The sequence below is a fragment of the Sciurus vulgaris genome (assembly GCF_902686455.1).
Source record: "Sciurus vulgaris genome assembly, chromosome: 7".
Classification (NCBI taxonomy): Eukaryota; Metazoa; Chordata; class Mammalia; order Rodentia; family Sciuridae; genus Sciurus; species Sciurus vulgaris.
Genome location: NC_136467.1, coordinates 73,882,983 through 73,909,586, shown reverse-complemented (window position 1 = coordinate 73,909,586; position 26,604 = coordinate 73,882,983). Strand labels below are relative to the sequence as shown.

The 26,604-nt window shown below is 39.1% G+C and overlaps 2 protein-coding genes across 2 annotated transcripts in view; both read right to left on the bottom strand.

Annotated features, from left to right (window-relative positions):
* MDN1 (midasin AAA ATPase 1) overlaps nt 1–21,877 on the bottom strand; it is a 166,378-nt gene extending 144,501 nt beyond the window's left edge. Inside the window, exons 1-2 of the mRNA XM_079146702.1 lie at nt 21,584–21,877; nt 5,328–5,554 (exon numbers count right to left, since the gene is read on the bottom strand). Coding sequence (XP_079002828.1) covers nt 5,328–5,554; nt 21,584–21,685 — 329 coding nt within the window. The 5' untranslated portion in view covers nt 21,686–21,877. The remainder of the gene's footprint in view (nt 1–5,327; nt 5,555–21,583) is intronic.
* The window catches only part of CASP8AP2 (caspase 8 associated protein 2), a 57,486-nt gene continuing 36,300 nt past the window's right edge, over nt 5,419–26,604 (bottom strand). Inside the window, exon 11 of the mRNA XM_079146703.1 lies at nt 5,419–5,554. Coding sequence (XP_079002829.1) covers nt 5,521–5,554 — 34 coding nt within the window. The 3' untranslated portion in view covers nt 5,419–5,520. The remainder of the gene's footprint in view (nt 5,555–26,604) is intronic.

The following is a 26,604-nucleotide window of genomic DNA, read 5'->3' as shown; positions in this document are numbered from 1 at the left end:
AACCCAAATAAATACAATTTTCTAATACTCGACAAAGGTGCCAAAAATATGCAATGGAGAAAAGATAGCCTCTTCAACAAATGGTGCTGGGAAAACTGGAAATCCATATGCAACAGAATGAAACTAAACCCCTATCTCTCACCCTGCACAAAACTCAACTCACAATGGATCAAGGACCTCGAAATCAGACCAGAGACCCTGCATCTTATGGAAGAAAAAGTAGGTTCAAATCTTCAACGTGTCGGGTTAGGATCAGACTTCCTTAACAGGACTCCCATAGCACAAGAAATAAAAGCAAGAATCAACGACTGGGATAGATCCAAACTAAAAAGCTTTCTCTTGGCAAAGGAAACTATCAGTAATGTGAAGAGAGAGCCTACAGAGTGGGAGAAAATCTTTGTCACTCATACTTCAGATAGAGCACTAATTTCCAGAATCTATAAAGAACTCAGAAAACTCTACACCAAGAATACAAATAATACAATCAACAAATGGGCTAAGGAAATGAACAGACACTTCACAGAAGTAGACCTTCAAGCAATCAACAGATATATGAAAAAATGTTCAACATCTCTAGTAATAAGAGAAATGCAAATCAAAACCACCCTAAGATTCCATCTTACCCCAATTAGAATGGCGATTATCAAGAACACAAGCAACAATAGGTGCTGGCGAGAATGTGGGGAAAAAGGTACACTCATACATTGCTGGTGGGGTTGCAAATTAGTGCAGCCACTCTGGAAAGCAGTATGGAGATTCCTCAGAAAGCTTGGAATGGACCCGCCATTTGTCCCAGCTATCCCACTCCTTGGCCTATACCCAAAGGACTTAAAATCAGCATACTACAGAGATACAGCCACATCAATGTTCATAGTTGCTCAATTCACAATAGCCAGATTGTGGAACCAACCTAGATGTCCTTCAATTGATGAATGGATAAAGAAATTTTGGTATATATATACAATGGAATATTACTCAGCCATAAAGAATGATAAAATTATGGCATGTGCAGGCAAATGGATGAAACTGGAGAATATCATGTTAAGTGAGATAAGTCAATCTCAAAAAACCAAAGGATGAATGATCTTGCTGATAAGCAGATGATGACACATAATGGGGGGTGGGAGGGGTTAGGGTTAGGAAGGGGGGCAAGAATTGAGGAAGGAAGGACTGTTTAGAGGGAAAAGATGGGTGGGAGAGGTGGGAGGAAGGGAAAAAATAATAGAATGAATCAAACAACATTACCCAATGTAAATTTATGATTACACAAATGGTATTCCTTTACTCCATGTACAAACAGAGAAACAACATGCATCCCACTTGTTTACAAGAAAAAAAAAAAAAAAAGGGCTGGGGTATGGCTCTTTGGTGGGACCTCCAGGTTCAATCCTAGTAACCTTCACCCACATACTTGCACAAAGACATGGGTTAAGTGAATAGAGGAAAAAAAAAAAAAAAACCCACAGGATTTAGTTATATGCTATCTACAAAAAGATATAAACTGAGTAAAAGAATAGGGACAAAATATCATACAAATAATAACCAAAACAGGTAGGGATGCCTATCCTAATGGACAAAATGGACTTCATGGTACTAGGGAGAGAACACTGGGCCTCATGCAAGCTGGGCAAGTGCATTGCCACTGAGCTATATCCCCAGTCCTTTTTATTTTGAGACAAGGTCTTGTTAGGTTACCAAGGATGGCCTCAAACTTGCTACTCTCCTGCCTCAGTCTCCTGAGTAGCTGGGATTACAGATGTGTACACTGTACTAATCTCACAATAATAAGACAATCAGAAGGAAACAGAGAACTCAAACAACACTAGAGGCCAACCAATTTGACTTAACAGTCCATACTCCGTCCTATGAGAACTGAATTCTTCTAAGTGCACGTGGAATATTCAGGGATATGCCACATATTAGGACATAAAACAAGCCTCAATAAGCTTAAATGATTGAAAACTTATCTTTTCCTAGCAAATGGAATGATTCTTAAATCAACAGCAGAAGTAAAACTAGAAAAGCTACACAATAGTGGAAATTAACACATCTGTAAACAAGTAATGGATCAAAGAATGCATCACAAGGGAAATGTAAAAATACCTTAAAATAAATGCAAACAGAACCACAATATACCAAAACTTATGGGATGTACTAAAGGCATCCAACAGGGAAGTTTAGAGCTATAAACATATACATTAAAAAAGAAGAAAAATCTTAGGTCAATAACCTTTCTTTACACCCAGGAAGTCACAAAAGAAAAAACTAAATTTAAAATTAACAGAAAGCAGAGATTAATGAAATAGAGAACACACACACACATACACACACACACAAATCAAACAAGTTGACTTTTTAAAAGATCAACAAAATGGCAAACACTTAGATTGAGGAAAAAGAAGACTCAAAAGAATTAAAATCAGAAATGAAAGAGAGGACATTATAACCAATGCCAAGGAAATAAGGTATTAAAATGAAAACTCTGAACAAGTGTGTGCCAACAAATTGGATAGTCTAGAAAAAAATGGATAAATTTCTAGAAACACAATACAACCTACCAAGACAATCATCAAGAAATAGAAAATCTGAACAGTCCAGGAATTAGGTAAAGAGAATGAATCATAAACCTACCAGCAAAGAAAAGCCTAGAACCAGATGATTTTACTAAAAAATTCTATCAAACATATATGAATGGTCCCTAATGTAACACAAAGATCTGGGTGATTATCATGCTTCAATGTAGGTTTGTCTCTGTAACAAATGTACCATTCCTGTGGGGGATGTTGGTTAATTAAAGAGGCTATGTATCTGGGGGCAAAGGGTACTTATGGGAAATTTCATTATCTTCCTCTCAACTTAGATACTAAACTGAAACTGGCGGACGTGGTGGCACACATCTATAATTCCAGCAGTTGGGGAGGCTGAGGAAAGCGTATCTCAAGTTTGAGGCCAACCTCAGCAACTTGAGACCCTGTCTCAAAATTTTTTAAAAAGTGGGGAGGGGAACGGGGGATGTAGCTCAGTGCTAAAGTGTATCTGGGTTCAATCTCTAGTACCAAAAACAAAAACAAAAAACTACAATAGCTCTAAATATATTCTTGAAAATAAATAATAATATATTTTTAAGTGTATTATGGTTTAGATCTGAAGCACGCCCCAAAAAGCTCATGTGTTAGACAATACCAGAACATTCAGAGGTGACATGACTGGACCAAGAAAGCCTTAACTTAATCAGCATATTGGGTAAGATGAATGGACTGACTGGTGGTAATCACAGGCAGGTACAGGAGGTGGGTTATGGAGGCATGATTTGCGTTATATATTTTGTCCCTGGTCTGCAATGTTTCTCTCTTTCTCTGCTTTCTGGTTCCATGTACAGAGCTGCTTTCCTTCTCCACACCTTTCTACCATGATGTTCTGTCTCATCTCTGGCCCAAAGCAATGAAGATGGCCATTTATGGACTGCAACTTCTGAAACAGTGAGCCCCAAATAAATTTTTCTCCTCTAAAATTATTCTTATCAGGTCTTTCTGCAACAGCCATGAAAAAGTTGACTAAACAGAGGGTTCTATTTTTGTTTTTTGTTTTTTTATTTTATGAAAGCTTTATCTGAATAATATGTGTACAGGATTGGGAATGCAGCTCAGTGTAAAGCACGTGACTAGCACGCATGAGTGCCCAAGTTCAACCTCCAATACCACAAACAAAAAAAAAAAAAACAGTGTACAAATTTTCTACAGTTGTGGTGATAGCTGCAAATATCTGAATATGGAAAAAAAAAAAGGAAATTATTAACTAAGCATGGCATATTAACTATCTAAAGTAGTTTTTAAAACATGCATAATATAAAGGTATCAAATGTGCACACTGTCTCATGTGCGCAAGAGTGAGAATGAATGTCTTCTGGGCTGGAGGTGGTGGCATACACCTATACTCTCAGCAACGCAAGAGGCTGAGGCACAAGGATCACAAACTTGAGATAGGCCTCAGCAACTTAGTGAGACCCTTAGCAAATCTGTTTGTTAGTTTGTTTTGTTGTAAGTTTAAGGTCAGCCTGGTCAATTTATTGAGACCCTGTCTCAAAATTAAAAATTAAAAGAGGGCTGGGGGTACCCCTGGGTTCAATACCTAAGACCGTGAAAAAAAAAAAAAAAAAAAAAAAAAAAAATAGGTATGTGTGTATTATTTTAGGAATGAAAAAGGAAAAATGACTTGAATTTACTTGGCACACTGTGGTATAAAAGTACATATATGGTCTTTGACCAGATTCTACCACTGAGATACATCCCCAGGCCCTTCTTACAGTACCTTTTGTACTCTGCATTTTATCACTCTTAGAGCAAAGTGGGAACAAAACTAAAACATACTGCCTTAGCAAAATGAAAAGAAGAAAACATAGGCATTTGCTTCACATTCATTTCATAAAAACATAAAATCTGGGGCTTATGGGAAAAAGACCTAGTTAATCCATCACTTTAATGATTCTCAAACACAATCTGAAGTATTTTGCCATAAGAAGTAGGAGTTCAAGTTTCAATTCAATTATACAAGGAAGTTCCTCCCCTTTTTAGAAAAGTGCATGCAAATACAGCTCCCACCCAAATATCTACAAGCCTTCATTTCATTTTTGGGCCTGGGGATGGAACCCAGGGACACTTTACCGCTTGGCTACATTCCCAGTACTTTTAAGACAGGGTTTCATGAAGTTGCTGAGGCTGGCCTGGAACTGGCCACCCCACTGCTTCAGCCTTCCCAGCTACTGGGATTCCAGGCATGCGCTACCAAGCCCAACACCTTCTTTTTTGTTGTTGTTTTTTAATTTTTTTGTTGTTGTTTTGGGAGGTTCTGGCTACCGTTGCCCAGGTTGGTCTAAAACACCTGGGCTCTTTCTGCCTCAGTCTCCAGAGAAGCAGGGCCCACAGGTTGATGCCACCTTGCCTAGCATAAGAAATCTAATCCATCTGGGATGATATGGGAGAATCACCTAAAATCCATTCAAATCTGTCTTTTATGCATGTGTTACCAAATGATACAATCCTTAAGGACTGGGGACATATCTTGGACATTTTTGCAGACATATCTTGTTGGCCAAGATTCAAGAGAAAACCCAGTAAATGCTTACTTAGCTGAGGTGATAAATGGATGCTGTTATGACAATTTTCATTAAAAGGACAAGTATGATTAGAGAGTTGGGATTTTCAGGCTAAAATTTATTACCTCTCTCCTTTCTGCATTTCCCTTCTCAACTCACACTCCTGCTTACCTCCCAGCTGAGATAAAGTTCTAACACCTCAAGAAGAAAGACAGAGAATAAAACTGCTACTCACGGAAGCACATCAGGATGGTTACCAATGAGCTTGCTCATGGACACACAGAGCCGTTCATGCAGATCATAGTTAACATGGCCTCCTGTCTTAATGGCTTCAGCATTCCTTTCCAACAAATCCAAAAGGAGAGGGCGCAGCTGGCGGGCAATCAGCAGAGTGTAATCCTTATCCAAGAGCAACTGTGCTAAAGTACTCAGGATACACTGGCGATCTTGAGGTGTCCACACCTGAAAGAGAGGAAAAATAAAATGTTCATGTAAACAATACTCATTTGTACCACTAGAGAATACCAGAGAAGAGTCCTGGCATGGAATCAAAATAACCAGTTTCCAGACTTCATAAGTGAGTCTCTCTTATAAAACATCGTGTTTTTATGTAACAGAGGACTGGAGTTAACTTATTACTACTAAGCTTCAGTTCACTGGGGTAAAAGAACTGACATTTGGTCAGGTGCACTGGTGCATGCCCATAATCCCAGTGACTTGGGAGGCAGAGGCAGAAGAACCCCAATTTCAAAGTTGTGCCAATACCGCGCTGTTTTTGTTACTATTGGTCTGTAGCATAACTTAATGTCTGAGGCCTCCTGCTCCACTTTTCTTTTCTTTTTTCTTTTTTTTTTTTTTTTTTTGGATGCTGGGGATCGAACCCAGGGCCTTGTGCTTACAAGGCAAGCACTCTACCGACTGAGCTATCTCCCCAGCCCCCTGCTCCACTTTTCTAAGCTAAGAATTGCTTTGGCTATTCTGGGTCTCTCATTCTTCCAAATGAATTGCATAACTATTTTTCTTATTTCTATGAAGAACATCCCTAGAATCATAACAGGAATTGCATTAATTCTGTATAGTGCTTTTGGTAGTATGGCCATTTTGAGAATATTAATTCTGCCTATCCAAGAACATGGGAGATCTTTCCATCTTTTAAGGTCTTCTTTAATTTCTTTCTTTAGTGTTCTGTAGCTTTCATTGTAGAGGTCTTTCACCTCTTTTGTTAGATTGATTCCCAAGTTTTTTCTTTTTTTTTTTGAGGCTATTATAAATAGTTTCAAATACTATGTTGAGTAGAAGTGGTAAAAGAGGGCATCCTTGTCTTGTTTCAGTTTTTAGAGGGAATGCTTTCAATTTTTCTCCATTTAGAATGATACTGGCCTGATCCAAGATGGCAGACTAGAAGGAGGCTTCATTCCTTGTTGCTCTGTAACTCATGATCCAAGAAAAAGAAATACTGTTTCTCTGCGAGACAGTTCTCACTGTGCAATGATTCCCTGCTGTTGACCCCATTCGCCCACCACCACCATCTGCCCTCTGTCACATATCGCCTGCCTTTTGAGTGCAGATTGCTCACTGACCACTGCCTATCATTCACCATTTGCCCATTTGCCTTTCACCTAAGCCCACTACCCAACATCCACCTGCTGATCATCCACCGATAAGCTGAAGACCACCAGCAGATCACCTGATGACTGCTGTTGCCTGAAGTTCACTGTCACAGTACACAAAGGTTTGGTTACATGCGGTTGCCACCATGTTGGAACAACAGCCAGGGCCTACAGATTTCCCACCGTTGCCGCTGCCATCTCAGGGTATGGCCACCTTGGTCTGGGGACTCAGGCCAGTGCCTAGAGAAATACTGGTACCTGCAGGTCTGATTGCACCTGAGGTCTTTCTGCTGGGTGTGGTACCTGGCTGCCTCCTTGCAGGGCCCACTCCTTTCTGAGAGAGCATCCCTGGTGGTCACTCTGCAAGTTGAAAGGGCATTAAGATTTTGGGGCTCTAGCAAGATAGGGCATGGGGAAGCTGAAGCCCAGATCCATCAGATAGTAGCTGGGTTTCTGTGAGCCAGTCTGGGTCAGATAAGCCTGTGGAAAGCCAAAGATGAGGGGTGGTTCCCTAGTGGGAACACAGGTTGAAGAAACTGGAGAAAACTGGGCTCTCTCCAGCTCAGTGAGTCCTGAAGCATGCCGCGACAGAAGGAGCCAGCTACATCGAGTGTGAGGGCATCTTGCTATGGGTTCACCCACCCAAAGGGTCTTGAACCCTCTGGACTGGAGCAATATCAAACTTCAGACAACCCCACCTATTGGCAGTGAAGGGAAGCTGAGAAAATTTTTGAAAGCCAATGGAAGAAATCATTCAGTATTCCACTGAGACATTCCTCCTTTTTAAAAAATATTTTTTGCCCTCTCTCTTATATCTGTATGGTCTTTGAATTCAAATATTTTCCATTCATCGATTTATTGAGGAATGGGATACACGAAGAGTATAGGACAAAGTTGTTGTGTATTCTTATATTTTTACTTTTTAAAAAAAATCTGTACATATTTTTTCTTTCACTTACCTGTGGATTCTTTCTCATTTCTCTCATACTAACAGGCAAACTCTATTAATTCCTCCCTCACTCTTACTATAAATTTTTACCTCTATCTTCTCTCCTTCTCCCTCATAAATATCACATCTTACACTACTTCTGTTCCCTCACTGTCCAACATTGAAACAATAAACCCTTTTAGCAAACTTACTATTTATATTGTAGACAATAATTGAACACTTCATTTCTGTCCATTGTGACAAAACTGTAAACACCTTAATAGGAGCCATTTGGTTTATGGTGATGTACTGTTTGCATTGGGTACTGTTAATATTGGTCTCCCCCTTAAAGGTGAGGTACTGGGAGCCATCAGGGACACTAAAAGACTACAGGGTAGAATCTGTACTGCCTCAGCTCGATACCACTAGATGAGAAGACACACAAACAGCATGGAAAAACAAGGGAACAAAGTGCCTCAAACAAAACAAGATGTTCCAACAATAGAATCCATAGACAACACATAAGAAGAAGTATCAGGAGAAGTTTAGCAAATGCATAGTTAGATTGGTCTTCAAAATAAAGGATGGAGTTGGAGAGAAAATACAGGAAGTAAAAGATCACTTCAATAAAGAGGCAGATTATAAAAAGGAATCAAGCAGAAATCTTCAAAATGAAGGAAATAATAAACCAAATTAACAACTGAATGGAAAGTATCACTAACAGACTAGACCACTTGGAAGACAGAATATAGCACTTCCTCATGTTCAAAACACTAGAAAAACTAGGAATAGTAGAAACATAACTCAACATTGTAAAGGTTATCTATGCTAAGCCCATGGCCAACATCATTCTAAATGGAGAAAAATTGAAAGCATTCCCCCTAAAATTACTGGAACAAGACAACGATGCCCTCTTTTACCACTTCTGTTCAACACTGTCCTTGAAACTCTAGCCAGAGCAATCAGACAGACAAAAGAAATTAAAGGGATACAAACAGAAAAAGAAGAACTCAAACTATCACTATTTGCTGACAATATGATTTCATATTTACAAGACCCCAAAAACTCCACCAGAAAACTTCTAGAACTCATAAATGAATTCAGCAAAGTTGGATATAAAATCTAGACCCATAAATCAAATGCATTTCGAAACATAATCAATGAATCCACTGAAAGAGAAATTAGGAAACTACCACATTCACAATAGTCTCAAGAAAAATAAACTACTTAGGAATCAATCTAACAAAAGAGGTGAAAGACCTCTACAATGAAAACTACAGAACACTAAAGAAAGAAATTAAAGAAAACCTTAGAAGATGGAAAGATCTCCCATATTCTTGGATAGGCAGAATTAACATTCTCAAAATGGCCATACTACCAAAAGTGCTATACAGATTCAATGCAATCCCAATTAAAATCCCAATGACATTCCTCATAGAAATAGACAAAGCACTCATGAAATTCATTTGGAAGAATAAGAGACCCAGAATAGCCAAAGCAATCCTTAGCAGGAAGAGTGAAGCAGCAGGTATCACAATACCAGACCTTCACCTAGACTACAGAGTAATAGTAACAAAACAGCATGGTATTGGCACCAAAATAGACAGGTAGACCAATGGTACACAATGGAAGACAGAGAAAAACCCATCTAAATAAAGTTATCTCATACTAGACAAAGGAGCCAAAAACATACAATGAAGAAAAGATAGCCTCTTCAACAAATGATGCTGGAAAAACTGGAAATCCATATACAGCAAAATGAAATTAAACCCTCTCACCCTGCACAAAATTCAACTCAAAATGGATCAAGGACTTAGGAATTAGACCAGAAACCCTGCACCAAAGAGAAGAAAAGGTAGGCCTGAATCTCCATCATGTTGGTTTAGGACCAGACTTCCTTAATAAGCCTCCCAAAGATCAAGAAATAAAAGCAAGAATTAGTAAATGGGATGGACTGACACTAAAAAAATTCTTCTCAGCAAAAGAAATAATCAATAATGTGAATAGAGAGCCTATAGATTGGGAGAGAACATTTACAACATGCACCTCAGTTAAAGCATTAATCTCTAGGGTATATAAAGAACTCAAAACACACACACACACACACACACACACACACACAAAACCAACCCACAAATAACCCAATCAATAAACAGGCTAAGGAACTGAGCAGACAGTTCACAGAAGATAACAATTTATCAATAAATAGATAAAAAAATGTTCAACATCTTTAGTAATTAGAGAAATGCAAATTGAAACTACCCTTAGATTTCATCTCACTCCAATTAGAATGGCTATTATCAAGAATGCAAGCAACAATGGGTGTTGGCGAGGATGTGGGGAGAAAGGTACACTCATATATTGCTGGTGGGATTTGCAAATTGGTGCAGTCACTCTGGAAAGCAGTATGGAGATTCCTCAGAAAACTAGGAATGGACCCACCATTTGACCCAGCTATCCCACTACTCAGTTTATACAAAAAGAACTTAAAATCGGCATACTACAGTGACGCAGTCACATCAATGTTTACAGCAGATCAATTCACAATAGCTAGTTTGTGGAACCATCCTAGGTGCCCTTCAACAGATGAATAGATAAAGAAAATGTGGTATATATACACGATGGAATATTACTCAGCTATGAAGAAGAATAAAATTATGGCATTTGCAGGTATATGGATGGAGTTGGAGAATATTATACTAAGTGAAATAAGCCAATCCCCAAAAAACCAAAAGACAGATGTTTTCTCTGATAAGTGGATGCTGATACATAACGGGAGTAGGGAAGGTAAGGGAAGAATGGAGGAATGTTGGATGTGTAGAGGGAAATGAGGGGAGGGAGCAAAGGGAAGGAAAGATGGTGGAATGAGACAAACATCATTACCCTATGTACGTATATGATTACATAAATTGTGTGATTCTACTTCGTGCACAACCAGAGAAAAGTTGTACTGCATTTGTGTACAATGACTCAAAATGCATTCTGCTGTCATGTATAACTAAATAATACAATAAAAAATAATTTTTACATATTTGTTCACCAGGGATATTGGTCTGAAGTTTTCTTTTCTCAATATGTCTTTGTCTGGTTTTGGTATCAGGGTGATACCAGTGTCATAGGATAAGTTTGGAAGGGTTCCCTCCTTTTCTATTTCATTCAATAATTTGAGGAGAATTGGTGTTGATTTTTCTTTGAAGGTCTGGTAGAACTCAGCCGAGAATCTCTATCATCCTGGGCTTTTCTTTGTTTTTAGGCTTTTGATGGCATCTCCAGTTTCACTGCTTGAAATTGATCTGTTTAAACTTTCTGTGTTATCCTTATTCAATTTTGGGTATGTCATATATCTCTAGGAATTTGTTGATGTCTTCAAAATTTTCTATTTTATAGTATACAAATTTTAATAGTTCTGATTATCATCAGTATTTCACTAGTGTGTATATTTCCTTTTCCATCATGAATTTTAGTACTTTGAATTTTCTCTTTTCCTAGATTGACTAAGGGTTTATCAATTTTACTTATTTTTTCCAAAGAACCAACTTTTTCTTGATTTTTTTGAATATTTTTGTTTCAATTTCAGCTGTTCTTAATTATTTTGTCTTCTATTGCTTTTGGTATTGATTTGTTCTTTTTCTAGGACTTTGAGATATAATGTTAGGTCATTTATTTGTTGACTTTCTATTCTTTTAATGAATGAGCTCAATGCAATGAACTTTCCTCTTAGAACTCTTCATAATGTCCCAGAAATTTTGATAAGTTGTTCTGCTCTTCTCATTAACAATCTTTTTTTACTTTCATCCATGATTTCTTCGGCTATCCACTGTCATTCAATATTGTATTATTTAGTTCTCAGGTTTTAGAGTAGCTTCTACCTTTTATTTTATACTTGATTTCTAATTTCATTCCATTATGATCTGATATATTATATATATTATTTCTTTTGTATTTGCTAAGAGTTGCTTTGTGGCCTAAGATATGGTCTATGTTAGAGAAGGATCTGTTAGGTACCAAGAAAGTGTATTTGGTCATTGATGTATGAAATATTCTATGTATGTCTGTTAACTCTAAATTATCAAATGTATTTTTTAGTTCTATAGTTTATTTAGTTTTTGACTGGAGGAACTATCTAGTGGTGAGAGTCACCCAGTGTATTGTGTGGTGATTTATTTGCTTCTTGAAATTGAGAAGGTTTTGTTTGATGTACGTAGATGCTCCACTGCTTGGGGCATAAATATTTATGATTGTTACGTCTTATTAATGTATAATTCCCTTAAGCAGTATGAAATGTCCTTTGTCTCTTCTGATTAGCTTTTGCAAGTCCACTTTGTCTGATATGATAGAAACACCTTGTTATTTTCGAGATTCATGTGAATAATGTTTTTTTCCCATCCTTTTTACCTTCAGTCTGTGATGTCTTTGCCTACGAGGTGAGTCTCTTGGAGACAGCATATTGCTGGGTCTAGTTTTTGAATCTAATCTGCCAGTCTATCTTTTGATCAATGAATTTAGGCCATTTACACTCAATGTTATTACTGAGAAATGATTTTTATTCCCTGTCATTTTAGTTTTGGCTTTTAATTTGAATTGGCTTCTCGTTTGATTGACTATTGTTCTAGTGTAGTTCTTCCCTTCACTGGTTTTCACTTTTATTTTCATATCTTCATGAAATATTTCATTGAGTATGTTTTGTAGCAGAGGCTTTCTAGTTGTAAATTCATTTAACTTTTGTTTGTCATGGGAGGTTTTTCTTTCTTTCTTTCTTTTTTTTTTTTGCTGGGGGTACCAGAGATTGAACTCAGGAGCACTTGATCACTGAGTCACATCCCCAGCCCTATTTTTTATTTTATTTAGAGTCAGGATCTCACTGAGTTGCTTAGTACCTCATTTTTGCTGAGGCTGGCTTTGAAATCTGAATTCTTCTGCCTTAGCCTCTCAAGCTACTGGGATTACAGGCACATGCCACTATGCCCGGTTTCATGAGAGGTTTTTATTTCATCATTAGTTATGAAGCTTAATTTTGCTGGAAATGGTGTTCTTGGCTGGCATTCATTTTATTTCAGAACTTGGTATATGTTATTCGAAGACCTCCTCCTTTGAAGGTCTGGATTGAGAAAGCAGCTGAGATTCAGACTGGTTTCCCTCTAAATATAACAAATATAACCAAGTAAGTCATTTTCCTCTGACAACCTTTAAAATTCTTTCTTGATCTGGGGTTCACTGGTATAGTGCTTGCTTCATGCACGTGGGGCACTGGGTATGATCTTCACAACCACATCAAAAAAAAAAAAAAGTTAAAGAATGAATGAAATAGCAGTATCCTGTTTAACTACAACTAAAAACGTTTTTTAAAAATTCTAGCCTTATTCTGTATTTTATCTCTGATTTCACACCTTACATCATTCTTTCCCTTGCAGATTAGTTTAACTGTGTACATTCTAAAATTCTTCTCTGACATTTCTTCCACTGTAGTGTCAATGGATTCTGTTATTGAAGTATGCCAGTTTGTCTGGGGCAATTTGTTCCTTTGCTTTTTCATTCTGTTTGTGTGTCTACCCATCTAACAGCATGGATCTGAGGCAGTAGAGATTCTATCTGTGGATTTATAGTGTCCATGAATGTTTCTCATGCATCACTGTTTAGGGGGAGACAAATAACAACCACCAACAACACAAACAATATACAGCATTAAACCCAATAGTTCCTGCTATTATGTCAACAATGTCAATTATCACAATAAACAGAAATGACATGATGAGTTTTTGCCCATAATAAAAACAGTAACTTTGCAAAAGGGTTTATAATTTTGAATGGTGGACAGGGAGAGAACAGAAGTGATGTAGGATGTGATGATTATGAAGGAGAAGGAGAGAAATAAAAAAATTAGAAAGGGAAAGACAGAACAAGAGAGACTGGTTGTTAGCAGAAGAAAAGAAAGAATTTAGTGTACAGACAAGTGAGAGAAAAAAAATATATAAAGTACATTTATTTTTTTGTGGTGCTGGGGATTGAACCTAGGACCTCATGCATGTGAGGCAAGCACTTTATCAACTAAGCTATATCCCTAGTCCTAACGTAAAATTTTTAAAAATTAAAAATAAAAATAAATACAAAACATTTTACTACCTGTGTATGTGTGTGTGTAGATCTCAAACATCCTAGTCCTCAAAATACTGATCCATGAAAAAATAAATAGCTTCAAAAGTGCTTAAAGGCAAAAAAAAAAGAACACGTATAAAGGTCCACAAATCATTAAGGTCACAAACAGAGAAAAGGAAAACAAACAAACAAAAAAGATCTAGATGAAAAGTTAAAGAACTGTTTCCACTGGAGTTCAAAAGATTCCCAGCTTCCCTTCTCAGCGGTATTTCGTGGGGTCATGCTTGCTTCACTCTCAGGGTGGGGTTGCTGGAGTGAGACAGATAATCCCTTAGTCAGAACTCCTGGAGGGAGGATTTAGGCTTAGGTAGGCTCCAGGTTCTTCACTGAAGGCCAACTGGTCTGGAGATTTTAAATCAGCGCACCTCCAGGGCCCAGCAACTGCTGGTTCACACTAAGAGTGTACCCTAGGGATTTCCCCTGGGTTCCACTCGTGTGGTGGAAGAACCAATTCTTGGTCCATTATGTCACTTGAAGTTCCCATGTTTCCTGGTTTCAGGTTCAGTCCCCAAACTCAGCCTCTCCTTCCCCTGCCCTTTATAATTCTTGGCTAGGGGTGTCTCTCCTGCTTGGTCCTGCAGGCAGTTGGACTGTAGGGGGAGGGTGAGAGCTGGATGGGTTTCCACGACCAGTTGTCCCCTGTGTAAACCTCTCTCCACATTTGATTTTCTCCCGGTTCTTCAGGCACAGTCTAGGTCGTGCAGTGTGGGTTTCCCAGGCCTGTATTTCAGGCCAAATTTGAGTTTGTCAAGAATTGGCTACTCCAGCCATTGTCCCCTGCGCCACTCTGCAAAATGATTCCTCCCTTGTCTTCCACAGGCATCTGGGAGAGATGTAGCTTGTTTCCTGCACACAGATGTTGTGCAGTACCCCTTTATCGAGCAGTGGCTTTGATCTCTAAACTCCCTGTACCCAGACACGCCTCAGGTCTCCTAAAAATGCAAGTTCCTTTAATTCCTTTATCCTTCCACTTTGCTTGCAGAGGGACCGTTCTGGCTGCGTCTCTGGGTGTGGCAACAGCACTGGGGATTTCTTCCTTATTGTATTATATTCATTCTCCTGAGTTCCCAATCTGCTTTGAATGTTTAATATTAAATTCCAGTAGAGAGCCCCTCCCACCCTTTTTTTTCATAGACCTTGCTGAGAAGCTGCCTATCTGCTTTCTTGGTTTTACACCATGGAGCAGCCAGGAAAGTGGCCTTCTCTATTCCACCATTGTGAACATCCAGGGTTGATTTTTATGATTAAAGATTTGCCTATTCTTGAATTTTATATAAACTGAATCATTTATTATTACTCCTTGCTATCTGGATTCTTTGCCCTGTATAATGCTTTTCACAATCCATATAGTGGTATGCATCAATAACTCATTCCATCTTATTAGTACTATTTTACTATATGAATATACCACAATCTATTCACTTATCCATGGATAGAGGGTTGGGGATATAGCTCAGTTGGTAGAGTGCTTGCCTCACATGCACAAAGTCCTGGGTCCAATCCTCAGCACCACACACACACACAAAAAAAATTTATGGTTTGAACCTAGGGGCACTGTACTACTGAGTCACATCTCCAGTCCTTTTTATTCTGAGACAGGGACTCAGGAGTTGCCCGGACTGACCTTGCACTAGCAATCCTCCTGTCCCAGGGTCCTGAGTGGATGGGATTACAAACATGTGCCACCAGGCTGGGATGCAGAGGCACTGTATCAGATGACTTGCTGCTGTAGTAACAATAAAGCAATGCATGCTAAAGGATATCTTTTCAAACCTGTGGCTACTCCTATAAATTTCTGATAATTATATTCTTGGGAAATTCTGCCTTTTTCCTTATAAAGTGAGACCCACTGACTACCCTTTCCTGTTTTCTCACTTCTCCAACTTTCTGTGAAGCTTGAATGGGCATTATTGAGGTAGTTGAAGAGCTGGGGAGATAGCTCAGTTGGTAGAGTGCTTGTCTCTCAAGCATGAGGCCCTGAGTTCAATCCCCAGCACAACAAAAACAAAGAAAAGAGGTAGTTGAGATTCAGTTAAGTAGGAGTAAAGCTGAAATATATTGATTAGACTAAAGAAGGAGGAAAAAACACCTTACGGTGGCTTTGCTCTCCTCTTCCCACCAAAAATATCAACCAACTCAGTTCCTTTGCTATAATTACTAACAAAATTAGTCAAATTTTCCACATTTCCAAAAAGTAGCCCAGGAAAATAGAAAAACTTCTCACAACAGAGTTAAAGATATTAAGTATTCCATTGAGATTTTATCTCAGCTATTTATAACTACATTTATCAACTGAGATGTGCATTTTCAACTACAGACAATATCTACAACACCCTATAAGCCTCAATCAAGAAAACCAGTTTTTACTGCTACTAATTATTTTCAGTTACACTACAAAACTGCTTCTATTACAATTGAACCTGCATTAGAAATAGGTTAGTCACTTAATTTGCTTAAAACACTGCAAGTTTTTCAAAGCTGTGTTCTGCAAAAAAATAAAAAAATAAGAGTATCACTATTTGTGAATTCATTAATCTATTGAGTCAGTAAATCCTTGTCTACTTCCTGTCATACACTATACTAGACATTAGAGCTACACAGTCGATTCTCTTAAGAAACAAGGAGTTATGCAGGAAAATAAAAGAGATCTTCCTAGAGAAGGTAATGGCAAGAACAGTCATTCAGAGCAAAAAAAGTTAAATGAGAAAGAAGCATAGGAGACAGAAGCATTCTTAGTAAAGGTAATGAAAGTTAAAGAGGCAAGAAATAGCAAGGATTATGCAGCTAATAAAGCAGAAGGCAATCAGAGTGTGACTCCAGTAAAACCACCAGCGGTAACAGTTTATGGTGGGTCTAGGAAGCACAGTATTGCAGGAGTATCAAGCCCTGGGCAAGGTGGGAAATTAAGCTGGGCAGGGTTTCTTCATATTTTACACTATCAACGTTTGAGGCTGGATAATTAATTCCTTGTCTTGGGTGGTGGTTCTGTGAATTCTAAGGATGTTTAGCAACATCCCTAGCCTCTAAGCACTAGATAACAGAAGATTTCTAGTCCCTACTAGCTCTAATAATCAAAAATGTCTCCAGATTTGCCCCCCCCTCCCCAATTGAGGGAGACTGCCTCACCCTGAGAACCACTGGGCTGGGATATGCTGGACATGCATCAAAATAACACTTCCAGGGTACACTTGCCTAGCATGTGAATACCTCCCTTGAACCCCCAGGGTTTGAGCCCCAGCATGAAAGGAAGAAAGGAGAGATTAGAGGGAAGAAAGTAAAATAGTATACCAAGTGATTTCTCTAGTTTGGGTTTTTTGATTTTTGCAGTGCTGGGGTTCAAACCCCGGGCATCCTATATGTTAGGCAGGCCCTCTTCCACTGAGGTAACCCCCTGCCCCAAGTCATATTCCATTTTAGAAAGCTCAGATTTTGACTCTAGAAACAACGAGGAGCTTTATGCAAAGCGGTTACAGGTCTGGATTTGTCTTATTAATAATTATATTAAATGAGCAAAATAAAGAATCCATAGAGGGGCTGGGGTTGTGGCTCAGTGATACAGCACTTGCCTAGCATGTGTGAAGCACTGGGTTCAATTCTCAGCACCACATACAATAAAGGTTATTCACAACTAAATAAAAAAAATTAAAAACCTAAATTATTAAGTTAGTAGTTGCCAGAGGAAATGGATGTCAAAGAATATTGTAGAATAACAAGCTACAGAATAGAGGTTTTTGTTGTGCTTTTGCAATACTAGGAATTGAACCCAGGGTCGTGCATACGCTAGGCAATTGTTCTACAACAAGTTACATTCCCAGCTGGTTTGTTTTTTTTAGACAGGGTCAAGTGCCCAGGCTGGCCTCAAACTTCTGATCCTCCTGCCTCAGTCTCCCCAGTAGCTGGGATTATAGGCATGTGTCACTGTGCACCTGGCAGCTGGACAGTTTTTTTGTTGTTGTTGTTTTTGTTTTGTTTTTTTTGGTACTGGGGATTGAACTCCGGGGCACTCAACTACTGAGCCACATTCTCCAGCCCAATTTTGTATTTTATTTAGAGAGGTGGTCTCACTGAGTTGTTTAGTGCCTGGTTTTTACTGAGGCTGGCTTTGAACCCACGATCCTCCTGCCTCAGCCTCCAGGGCAGCTGGGATTACAGGCGTGGGCCACCAAGCCTGGCTGGAGGTTTCTTTCTGAAATAATGAAAATGTTCTAAAACTGACTATAGTGAACCTTTGAACTGTATACCTTCAAATGGATGAAATACATGAAATGAATTACATAACAATAAAATTGCTTTTAAAAATAAGAGGGGTGGATGATATAGCTCAGGAGTAGAGCATTTGCCTAGTATGGATGAGGTACTGGATTCAATTCCCAGAACCACAAAAAGAAAATAATAATTACTAGTCCCAGCTACTGGGGAGGCTGAGGTAGGAGGATCACTTGAGTCCGGGAGTTGGAGACCAGCCTGAGTAACAGAGCAAGACTTGGGTCTCAAAAAATAATAACAATTAGGACAGAGGATATAGCTCAGTAGTAGAGTACTTGCCCAGCATGTATAATGCCCTAGGTTTGACCCAGTCCTGCCAAAAAAAAAAAAGAAAAAAAAAAAAAAAAAACTGTGTGTATGTGTATATATTATTGTAGCTCACATGTACTGTTGACTTCACATGTGCCAGGCAGTGTAAGTTCCTTCCACAGATTTCCTAGTCATCACAACACCCTTATTTATAGTAGTAATAACAGAAACCACTTTTATAGACAATACTGTCATCCTCACATCCCCATTTTAGAGATAAGGAAACTGAAGGAAAAAAAAGTTAAGGTGACAAAGTTAGTAACTGATCCTAGAACCCACTTGCTTGCCTCTTCCTTTTTTGTGCAATACTAGGGATCTAACCCAGGACTTCACATAGGCTACCCAGGTTAGCCCCTGTAACTACTTTGCAGCTAATATGTTTAACAAGAAATGGAGATTTAGTGGAGGTAAGTAATGCCCAGGGGCACAAAAGCAATTAAGTAAAAAAAAAAAAAAAAAAAAAAAAAATGGATGTAATCTTCAGTCACACTCTAGATCCAGTACCCATGTTCTGCTCTTCCTAAGCAGACAATGATCCAAGAGGTAGGAATGGTAGTAGTACTAGTGATGAGAGGAATGAATAGATTCAATAACTTGGAAGTAATAGCAAGAGGTCTTGACTCGATGTGAAGAAAAAGGAATGAAAAGAGTTAAGGAAGGGTTGGAAGTGTAGCTGAGTTGGGGCCCTAGGTTCAATACCCAGTACCCCAAAATAATAGAGTTGAGGAGATCCAGTTCTCTATCAGGGACTGGATAGAAGGTGGAGTCACCAACTGAGATTAAAAACAAAAGAAATACACACTAAAAAATTCTCCAGATTCTAAGTATCACTGAGAATTGGAATTTTAGAAGTCTTATAAATTTGCTTCCAAAAAAAATAGAAAATAGGACAGGCAATACAATCAACTCTTCTCTAAGTGAAATGCACCAAATCATTAACCCAAATGGAAAGAAACAAATCTGAAAGACATTTCTGAGATTGGACAAAATTTGAGTGTGAAGCTGAGGAAAGTGAGATGCAATAATATTTCAATCTCCTTAATAGAACTGAACTTTCTAGTTGAGAAGCATTACTATACAATCCTCAGAATCTACATAAGTGATTCTTATACTTCAGTGTATCAGATTCCCTAAAACCTTATCTAACAAAGGTTACAAACCATTTTTTCACTCTCACCTCCCCATCCCAACACACTGACATTAAATTTATTTTCTTCAGTGCTAGGAATTGAACCCAGGGTCTCCTGCATGCAAAGCCCATGTTTTTTCACTGAACTAACTCCCAGACCCATAAACACCAATACTGCATCCAATTACTGTGGGAGTCATAAATCCCCTGAAATTGGTTCAAGAACCCTAACCTCAGAACCTGTGCTCTAAATTCTAAGTTCACTTATAGAAAAATACCCTTCTAGAGACAACACAAAATTCAGGAGCCTTTCTACTTTAGATAAAGTACTAATTTCCAGAATATACAAAGAACTCAAAACACTCTACACCAAGAATACAAATAACCCAATCAACAAATGGGCTAAGGAAATGAACAGACACTTCACAGAAGAAGATCTGCAAATAATCAACAGATAGATGAAAAAATGTTAAACATCTTTAGTAATAAGAGAAATGCAAATCAAAACCACCCTAAGATTCCATCTCACCCCAATTAGAATGGCAATTATCAAGAACACAAGCAACAATAGGTTTGGCAAGGATGTGGGGAAAAAGGTACACTCATACATTGCTGATGGGGTTGCAAATTAGTGCAGCCACTCTGGAAAGCGGTGCAGAGATTCCTCAGAAAGCTTGGAATGGAACCACCATTTGACCCAGCTATCCCACTCCTTGGCCTATACCCAAAGGGCTTAAAATGAGCATACTACAGAGATACAGCCACATCAATGTTCATAGCTGCTCAATTCACCATAGCCAGATTGTGGAACCAACCTAGATGTCCTTCAATTGATGAATGGATAAAGAAATTTTGGGGCATATATATATATATATATATATATATATATATATATATATATATACACACACACACACATATATACATATATATATATATACAATGGAATATTACTCAGCTATAAAGAATAGTAAAATCATGGTATTTGCAGGCAAATGGATGAAATTGGAGAATATCATGTTAAGTGAGATAAGCCAATTTCAAAAAAGCAAAAGACAAATGATGTCGTTGATAAGCGGATGACACATGATGGGGGGTGGAAGGGGGGCATGGAGGAAGGAGGGACTGTTTAGAGGGAAAAGAGGGGTGGGGGGAAGGAAAAAATAACAGAATGAATCAAACACCATTGCCCTATGTAAATGTATAATTACACAATTGGTATGCCTTTACTCCATGTACAAACAGAAACAACATGTCTCCCATTTGTTTACAATAAAAATAAATTTTAAAAAAATTCAGGAGCCTTTGACAAGTTCAGCTCATCTAAATTAATTATCTCCTTCCTTAGCAGAACTACCAAAAACGTGTTCTCTCTCTAGACCATCTAATTGCCTTACAGCCTCTTCATTGCAACTTTGCTAAGAGCCTGGGGAGCAGGAACCTAAGTAGCTGATTCAATTCCCTTTTGCTTCTTAGGTTCAATTTGCTATCATCATACAATACGCCCCTTATCTGGAGGTGTAGTTCAGTGATAGTTTGCTTAGCATGCATGAAGTCTTGGTTCAAACCCCAGCACCTTCCTTACTTCCATCCCCACAAACACGCGGAGAAATGCCTCTCCTTTGAGTTCACTGCCTTCCCAAACCTCAATCTCTCACTCAAAATAAAGTTGTTGCTTCCTTAGGCACAGCAGGAACGCAATCAATACTCAGATGTGAGCCGGACAGAAGAGACCAGGAAAAAAATACACATACACACGCTCACGCATGTTAACACCCTAGGCTGAACTACGCACACTAAGGTAACACACGAGTCAAAAGGGCAGCGACGTAACCTCAACTTCAAAACCGAACCACAAGCCTTTCAGAAGGGCACGCCTGCCACGGCCTGAGCACTGCAGAGGGGTCAACACGCTGGCGAAGGGAAGGGAAGGCTCCCACAGGAATGGAGGGAGGCTACTTCTAGTCGCTTCAAATACGTGCGGACGCTTCTGCCACCGGCCAGCCACGGCGAGTGGACCAGAGTAACAAAACGCCGCAGCGCACCAGGGGCGATCAGGATCTACCCCACGCTTCCCCTCTCCCTCCTATCCTTACCTGCTTGGTCAAGAACCTGCCCAGCTCGCTGCGGCTCTTCTCGTTCTTGGCAGCGATTAAGCGCAGCGGTGTGGCCGCCACCTCCAGTAAGAGGTGCTCCATGATCCCAGGCCCTGTGTTCCGGGAAATCCCAGCGCTCGCTCGTGCTTCGCGCTCAGAGACTGCGAGCTGCCGAGGTTCCAGCGCCAGAACCTCCCACTATGCCCCTAGGGATACAGGCCACCGCCGCTCCGCAGAGATCAGCAAAGCACACGTGGGTGAGCACGCCGCGCTACGCGTCATCATCCCGCGACGCCGATGGTGGGCACTACCGGCCTTGCCCCCGCGGCGGAGGAAACGCCTACGTCACTACCGCGCCAGTTCCGGGAGGGGATTGGAAGCCGCAGTGACTTTTGAGGCATTAGTTCCTGAGGAATAAGAGCTCTCAGACACAGTACGTGACAGGACACAGAGAAGATTCCGTCAGGCCGGAGATGTAAGGGAGCTTTAGGGGTGTGTGATCTCAGTCCACGGTGCCTCCCTCCGTCTCAACACAGAAAAATCAGATGTGAAACAGGATTCGCCTTCTAAGCGTCTAGGATATGGGAATTAGCATATATTGATAAACACAGTTCTTGAAGTGTAAAAATAAATATTGGTAACTTCAGTTTGGGAATATTTAAACGTGTGATATGTACACTAAATAATATTCTGAAGCACCGGACCTGCCTGAATCCCAGCTGCTTGGGAGACTGAGGCAAGAGGATCACAAGTCCGAGACCAGCCTCAACAATTTAGGCCCTGTCTCAAAATAGAGCTGAAGATGTAGCTCAATGGTAGAGCACACCTGAGTCCAATTTCCAGTACTGGCCGGGTGAAGAAAAGATTGGGGGTATATCTCTGTGGTAGAGCATTCCTGTGTTTAATAACCAAACCGATTTTTTAAAAGAAAATTATTACCTTTGGAGAATAAAAAATCAATCTCGAGTTGGGCGCGGTGGCGCATGCCTGTAATCCCAGCAACTCGGGGGGCTGAGATAGGAGAATCTTGAGTTCAAAACCGGCCTCAGCAAAAAATGACGCACTAAGAAACTCAGTAAGACCGTCTCTAAATAAAATACAAAAAAGGGCTGGGGATGTGGCTCAGCGGCTGGGTGCCCCTGAGTTCAATCCCTGGTAAATCCACCACCACCCCCCAAATCAAACTCGAAATCTGGCAAAAAAAAAAAAAAAAAAAAAAAAAAAAATTGATCCTGCTTTTCATATGTGAGTCTGTACCACTGAGTAACAAAATAGGTGATAAGTGTCTTTTCATGAAATATTACAGCTAATATGAAAAAAGATTGATAAGAGCTAGGCGGTGGCACACGCCTGTGATCCCAGTGATTCCGGACTTAAGGCAGGACGATCCAAAATTCAAGGCCAGCCTAGGCAACTTGGTGAGACCTTGCCTCTAAGAAATCAAAAGGGTTGGGGATGTAGATCAGAGGTAAAGCACCCTTGTGTTCAATCACCTGCATTGCAAATAAATAAGTAAAAATAGCTGCGTGGTGGCCCATGCCTGTATCCTGGTAGCTGAGGACACTGAGGCAAGAGGATTGAAAATTCAAAGCCAACCTCAGCAACTTAGCAAGTCCCTGTCTCAAAATAAAATGGGCTGGGATGTGACTCAGTGGTTAAATGCCCCTGGGTTCAATCCCTAGTACCAAAAATTAAATTAAAATAAAATAGAAAGGTTGACAATATAAGAATATCACTTTTGCCATCTCCAATTAATTGATACAGGCATTAAGCATCAGTAGCTGGTAATAGCTCAAAGGGAACAAAAACCCAGAATTTAGGTGGTCCCCCAAGCAAGAACATAATACAACCTATGGTTTTGCCAAAAGCATTGAATGTCTGGATTCAGCTGCCAATTTAAAGAAAAGAAAGAGGAGAGAGGAATATGTTAAACTGCATCATGAATATGTAATCAGAAAAATTAAGACTCTTGGGAATGCTACAGTCAAAAGCTCTGGTTTTTCCAAGAGATAACTAAAAAGGAAAAGAAAAGCATGGGAGGGGAAACTGCAGATGGTAAGAAATAGCAATGGACTGAATGTGGCCCCCCACCAAATTCATATGTTGATATTTGGATATGGAGTCTTTTCGACTTTTTAGAGGTAATTAGGTTTAAATGAAGTCATGAGAGTATAGTCCCTATGATAGGATTAGTATTCTTATAAGAGGAAGAGACTAGAATCTTTTCCCCACCATGTGCATATACAAGAGTGTCTGTCTAGATAAGTGGAAGAGGACCCTCACCAGACATTTAATCTGTTAGTGCCCTGAGCTTGGATTTTTCAGCCACCAGAACTATAATTTAAAAAAAAAGTTGATTAAGCCTGGTGTGGTGGCCCATGCCTGTAATCACAGCTACTTAAAGTTCTGAGGCTTGTCTGGGCAACTGAGAACCTGCCTTAAAATAAAAAAACAAAATAACAGGACTGGCACTTAGCTCAGCATGGAGTGCTTGCCTACTGTGTGTGGGGCCCTGGGTTCAATACCCAGTACCACCATATATACATACATACACACACATACACATGCATATACCTATATATATATTTAAAATAATACATGTTTTCCCTCTTTGAGGCAGGGCTGGAAATTGAATCCAGTGTTTGCAAATGCTAGGCAAAACAGTACATATTTTATTTGCATAAAGAAATACTGGGCTGCTGGGGGTGAAGCTCAGTAGTAAAACATTTTACTAGCATCCCTGAGGTCCTAGGTTTTATCCCCAGCACCATAAAGAAAGAGTTCTTATATCTTAGAAGTACGTACAGAAGCATGTATTGTTAAAATTATATAGGACTTGCTTTATACTTTAGCAAAACAAGTGTGAGGGTAGATAAATGAAACAGAATGAAGCTTCATGACATGCAAGTTGGTGTTACTTTTACTCTTCTGTGTATTTTTAAATGTCAATAATGAAAAAAACACCTGAATCTACATGAGGACACTCTAGATATATGAACATGCCAAGATGTTCAAAATATGTCCCGATGTTAAAAAAAAAAAAAGCAAAGTACCAAATAGTACTATAAAATGAACACATCAGCATGCTTTTTTCTTTGCAGTACTGGGGATTGAACTCAGGGGCACTCTATCACTGAGCTGTGATCCTAGCCCACCCCTCTCCTGGACCTTTTTTTTGAGACAGTCGTGCTAAATTTTCCTAGGATGGCCTTGAACTTGGCTCCTCCTGCCTCAGGCTCCAGAGTAACTCCTTAGCAGGAGACCCTGGGATTAAGGGTGTGCCCCACCACACCCACCTATCAGTATGCTTTTATGTATAATAAAGATACACACACACACACACACATATTAAAGAATGTGCCAGCCACAGTGATGCAATGGAATTATGGAATTACAGTGAACCCTATGCATACCCAATTACACTTCAAGGAATAAATCTAAGATAAACGCATAAATAATTGTACCAAAAGATGTGTTAAAGAATGTGCAGAATAACAACAAAAACCCAATTTAAAAAGGCATACAACTTAGACATTTTCCCAAAGATACACAGATGGAAATCAGGACAAAAGATGCGCAATATCACTATGTGGAGATGCAAATCAAAATCATAATGACATACTTCACACCCATTAGGATGGTTATTATTTGAAAGAAAGAAGGGAGGGAAACAAAATAAGTGTTAGTAAGGATTTGTGGTAATGGAACCCTAATGCATTACTGGTGGGAATACAAAATGGGGAAGCCATATGGATTACTATAAAAGATACTTTAAAAATTAAACACAATTACCATATTATCCAGCAATTCCACTTTAGGGATTCAGATATTTTACGTACCCTTGTCAATATTATTTGCAATATTCTAGAGGTGGAAACAATCCAAACATCAACTGATAAAATGTGGTGGACACATCCTAATACTATTCAGGCTTAAAGGAAGGAAATTAGGGCTAGAGGTGTAGGTCAGTGAAAGAGTGCTTGATCCCCAGTACTGAAAAAGAAAGAAAGGAGGGGAGAGGGAGGGAAGGGAAGCAAGAGAAGGGAGGAAATTCTGGGCCAGGTGGCCAAAGTACAGTTCCACAACCCTCAGCACCTTTGCAAACATGTCACTGGAAATGGAACCTGTTAGCTGAAGGAGAGAGTCATTCAGACACTGTGCTTGGGACCCACTCTGCTCTCAATGAGTAAATTCAGAGAACCTTTCAGAACTAGATAAACTAATAAGTATTTATGAAGTGCAGAAGGCTGTAGAGTTGTGGCTCACTGGTAGAGCATTTGCCTTGGGTGTGTGAGGCACTGGGTTTGATCCTCAGCACCACATAAAAATAAACAGATAAATAAAGTTTTAAAAAGTTCATAGCCTTAAAAAAAAAAAAAAAAGGTGCAGAGTATCCAGGGGTGATAATAAAACCCCTAAAGAAACGAAAAGGAAATAATAAAGCACAACTGTCGTAAATCAGTGGTGGATAGATTTAAAATAGCAGTTTTTACCAAAACACAGAAACTATTCTCAACACTACTCCTGGAAGAAAATATCCCTTAAATTTCTTTTTTTTTTAAATAATAATAATAATAACAAAAACCTCAAACACATCATAGTAGGGTTTAGAACTAGCTTCACATATCCAGAGTCTACCTGCATAGCCATCATCCACTTTTCTTAAAGTCCTCAGGATCTGCTTTAGGGGAACATGAGTATATTTTAAAGGTTCAGAAAGAATGAAAATTTGAACAGGGAGCTATGGGTTTGTATGAAATTAGAGATTTTGTATAAAAGACAGCCCAGTCTTTCTTTTTTTTTTTTTTTTGGCATGGCTTTTGACCCTTAAATTTCTAATGATTGTAGATAAAAACAATATGTATCTTTTTCAGAATAACCTGATATTTAGAAAATGCTCTAGTATTCAGAATTCATAATACTATCCATTGTAAAAACTAGATATAAAAATATATAATGTAAGGACAACACTGTAACCTTAATTCTTATATATTAACTCACATTCACTCCTGAATTTGAGT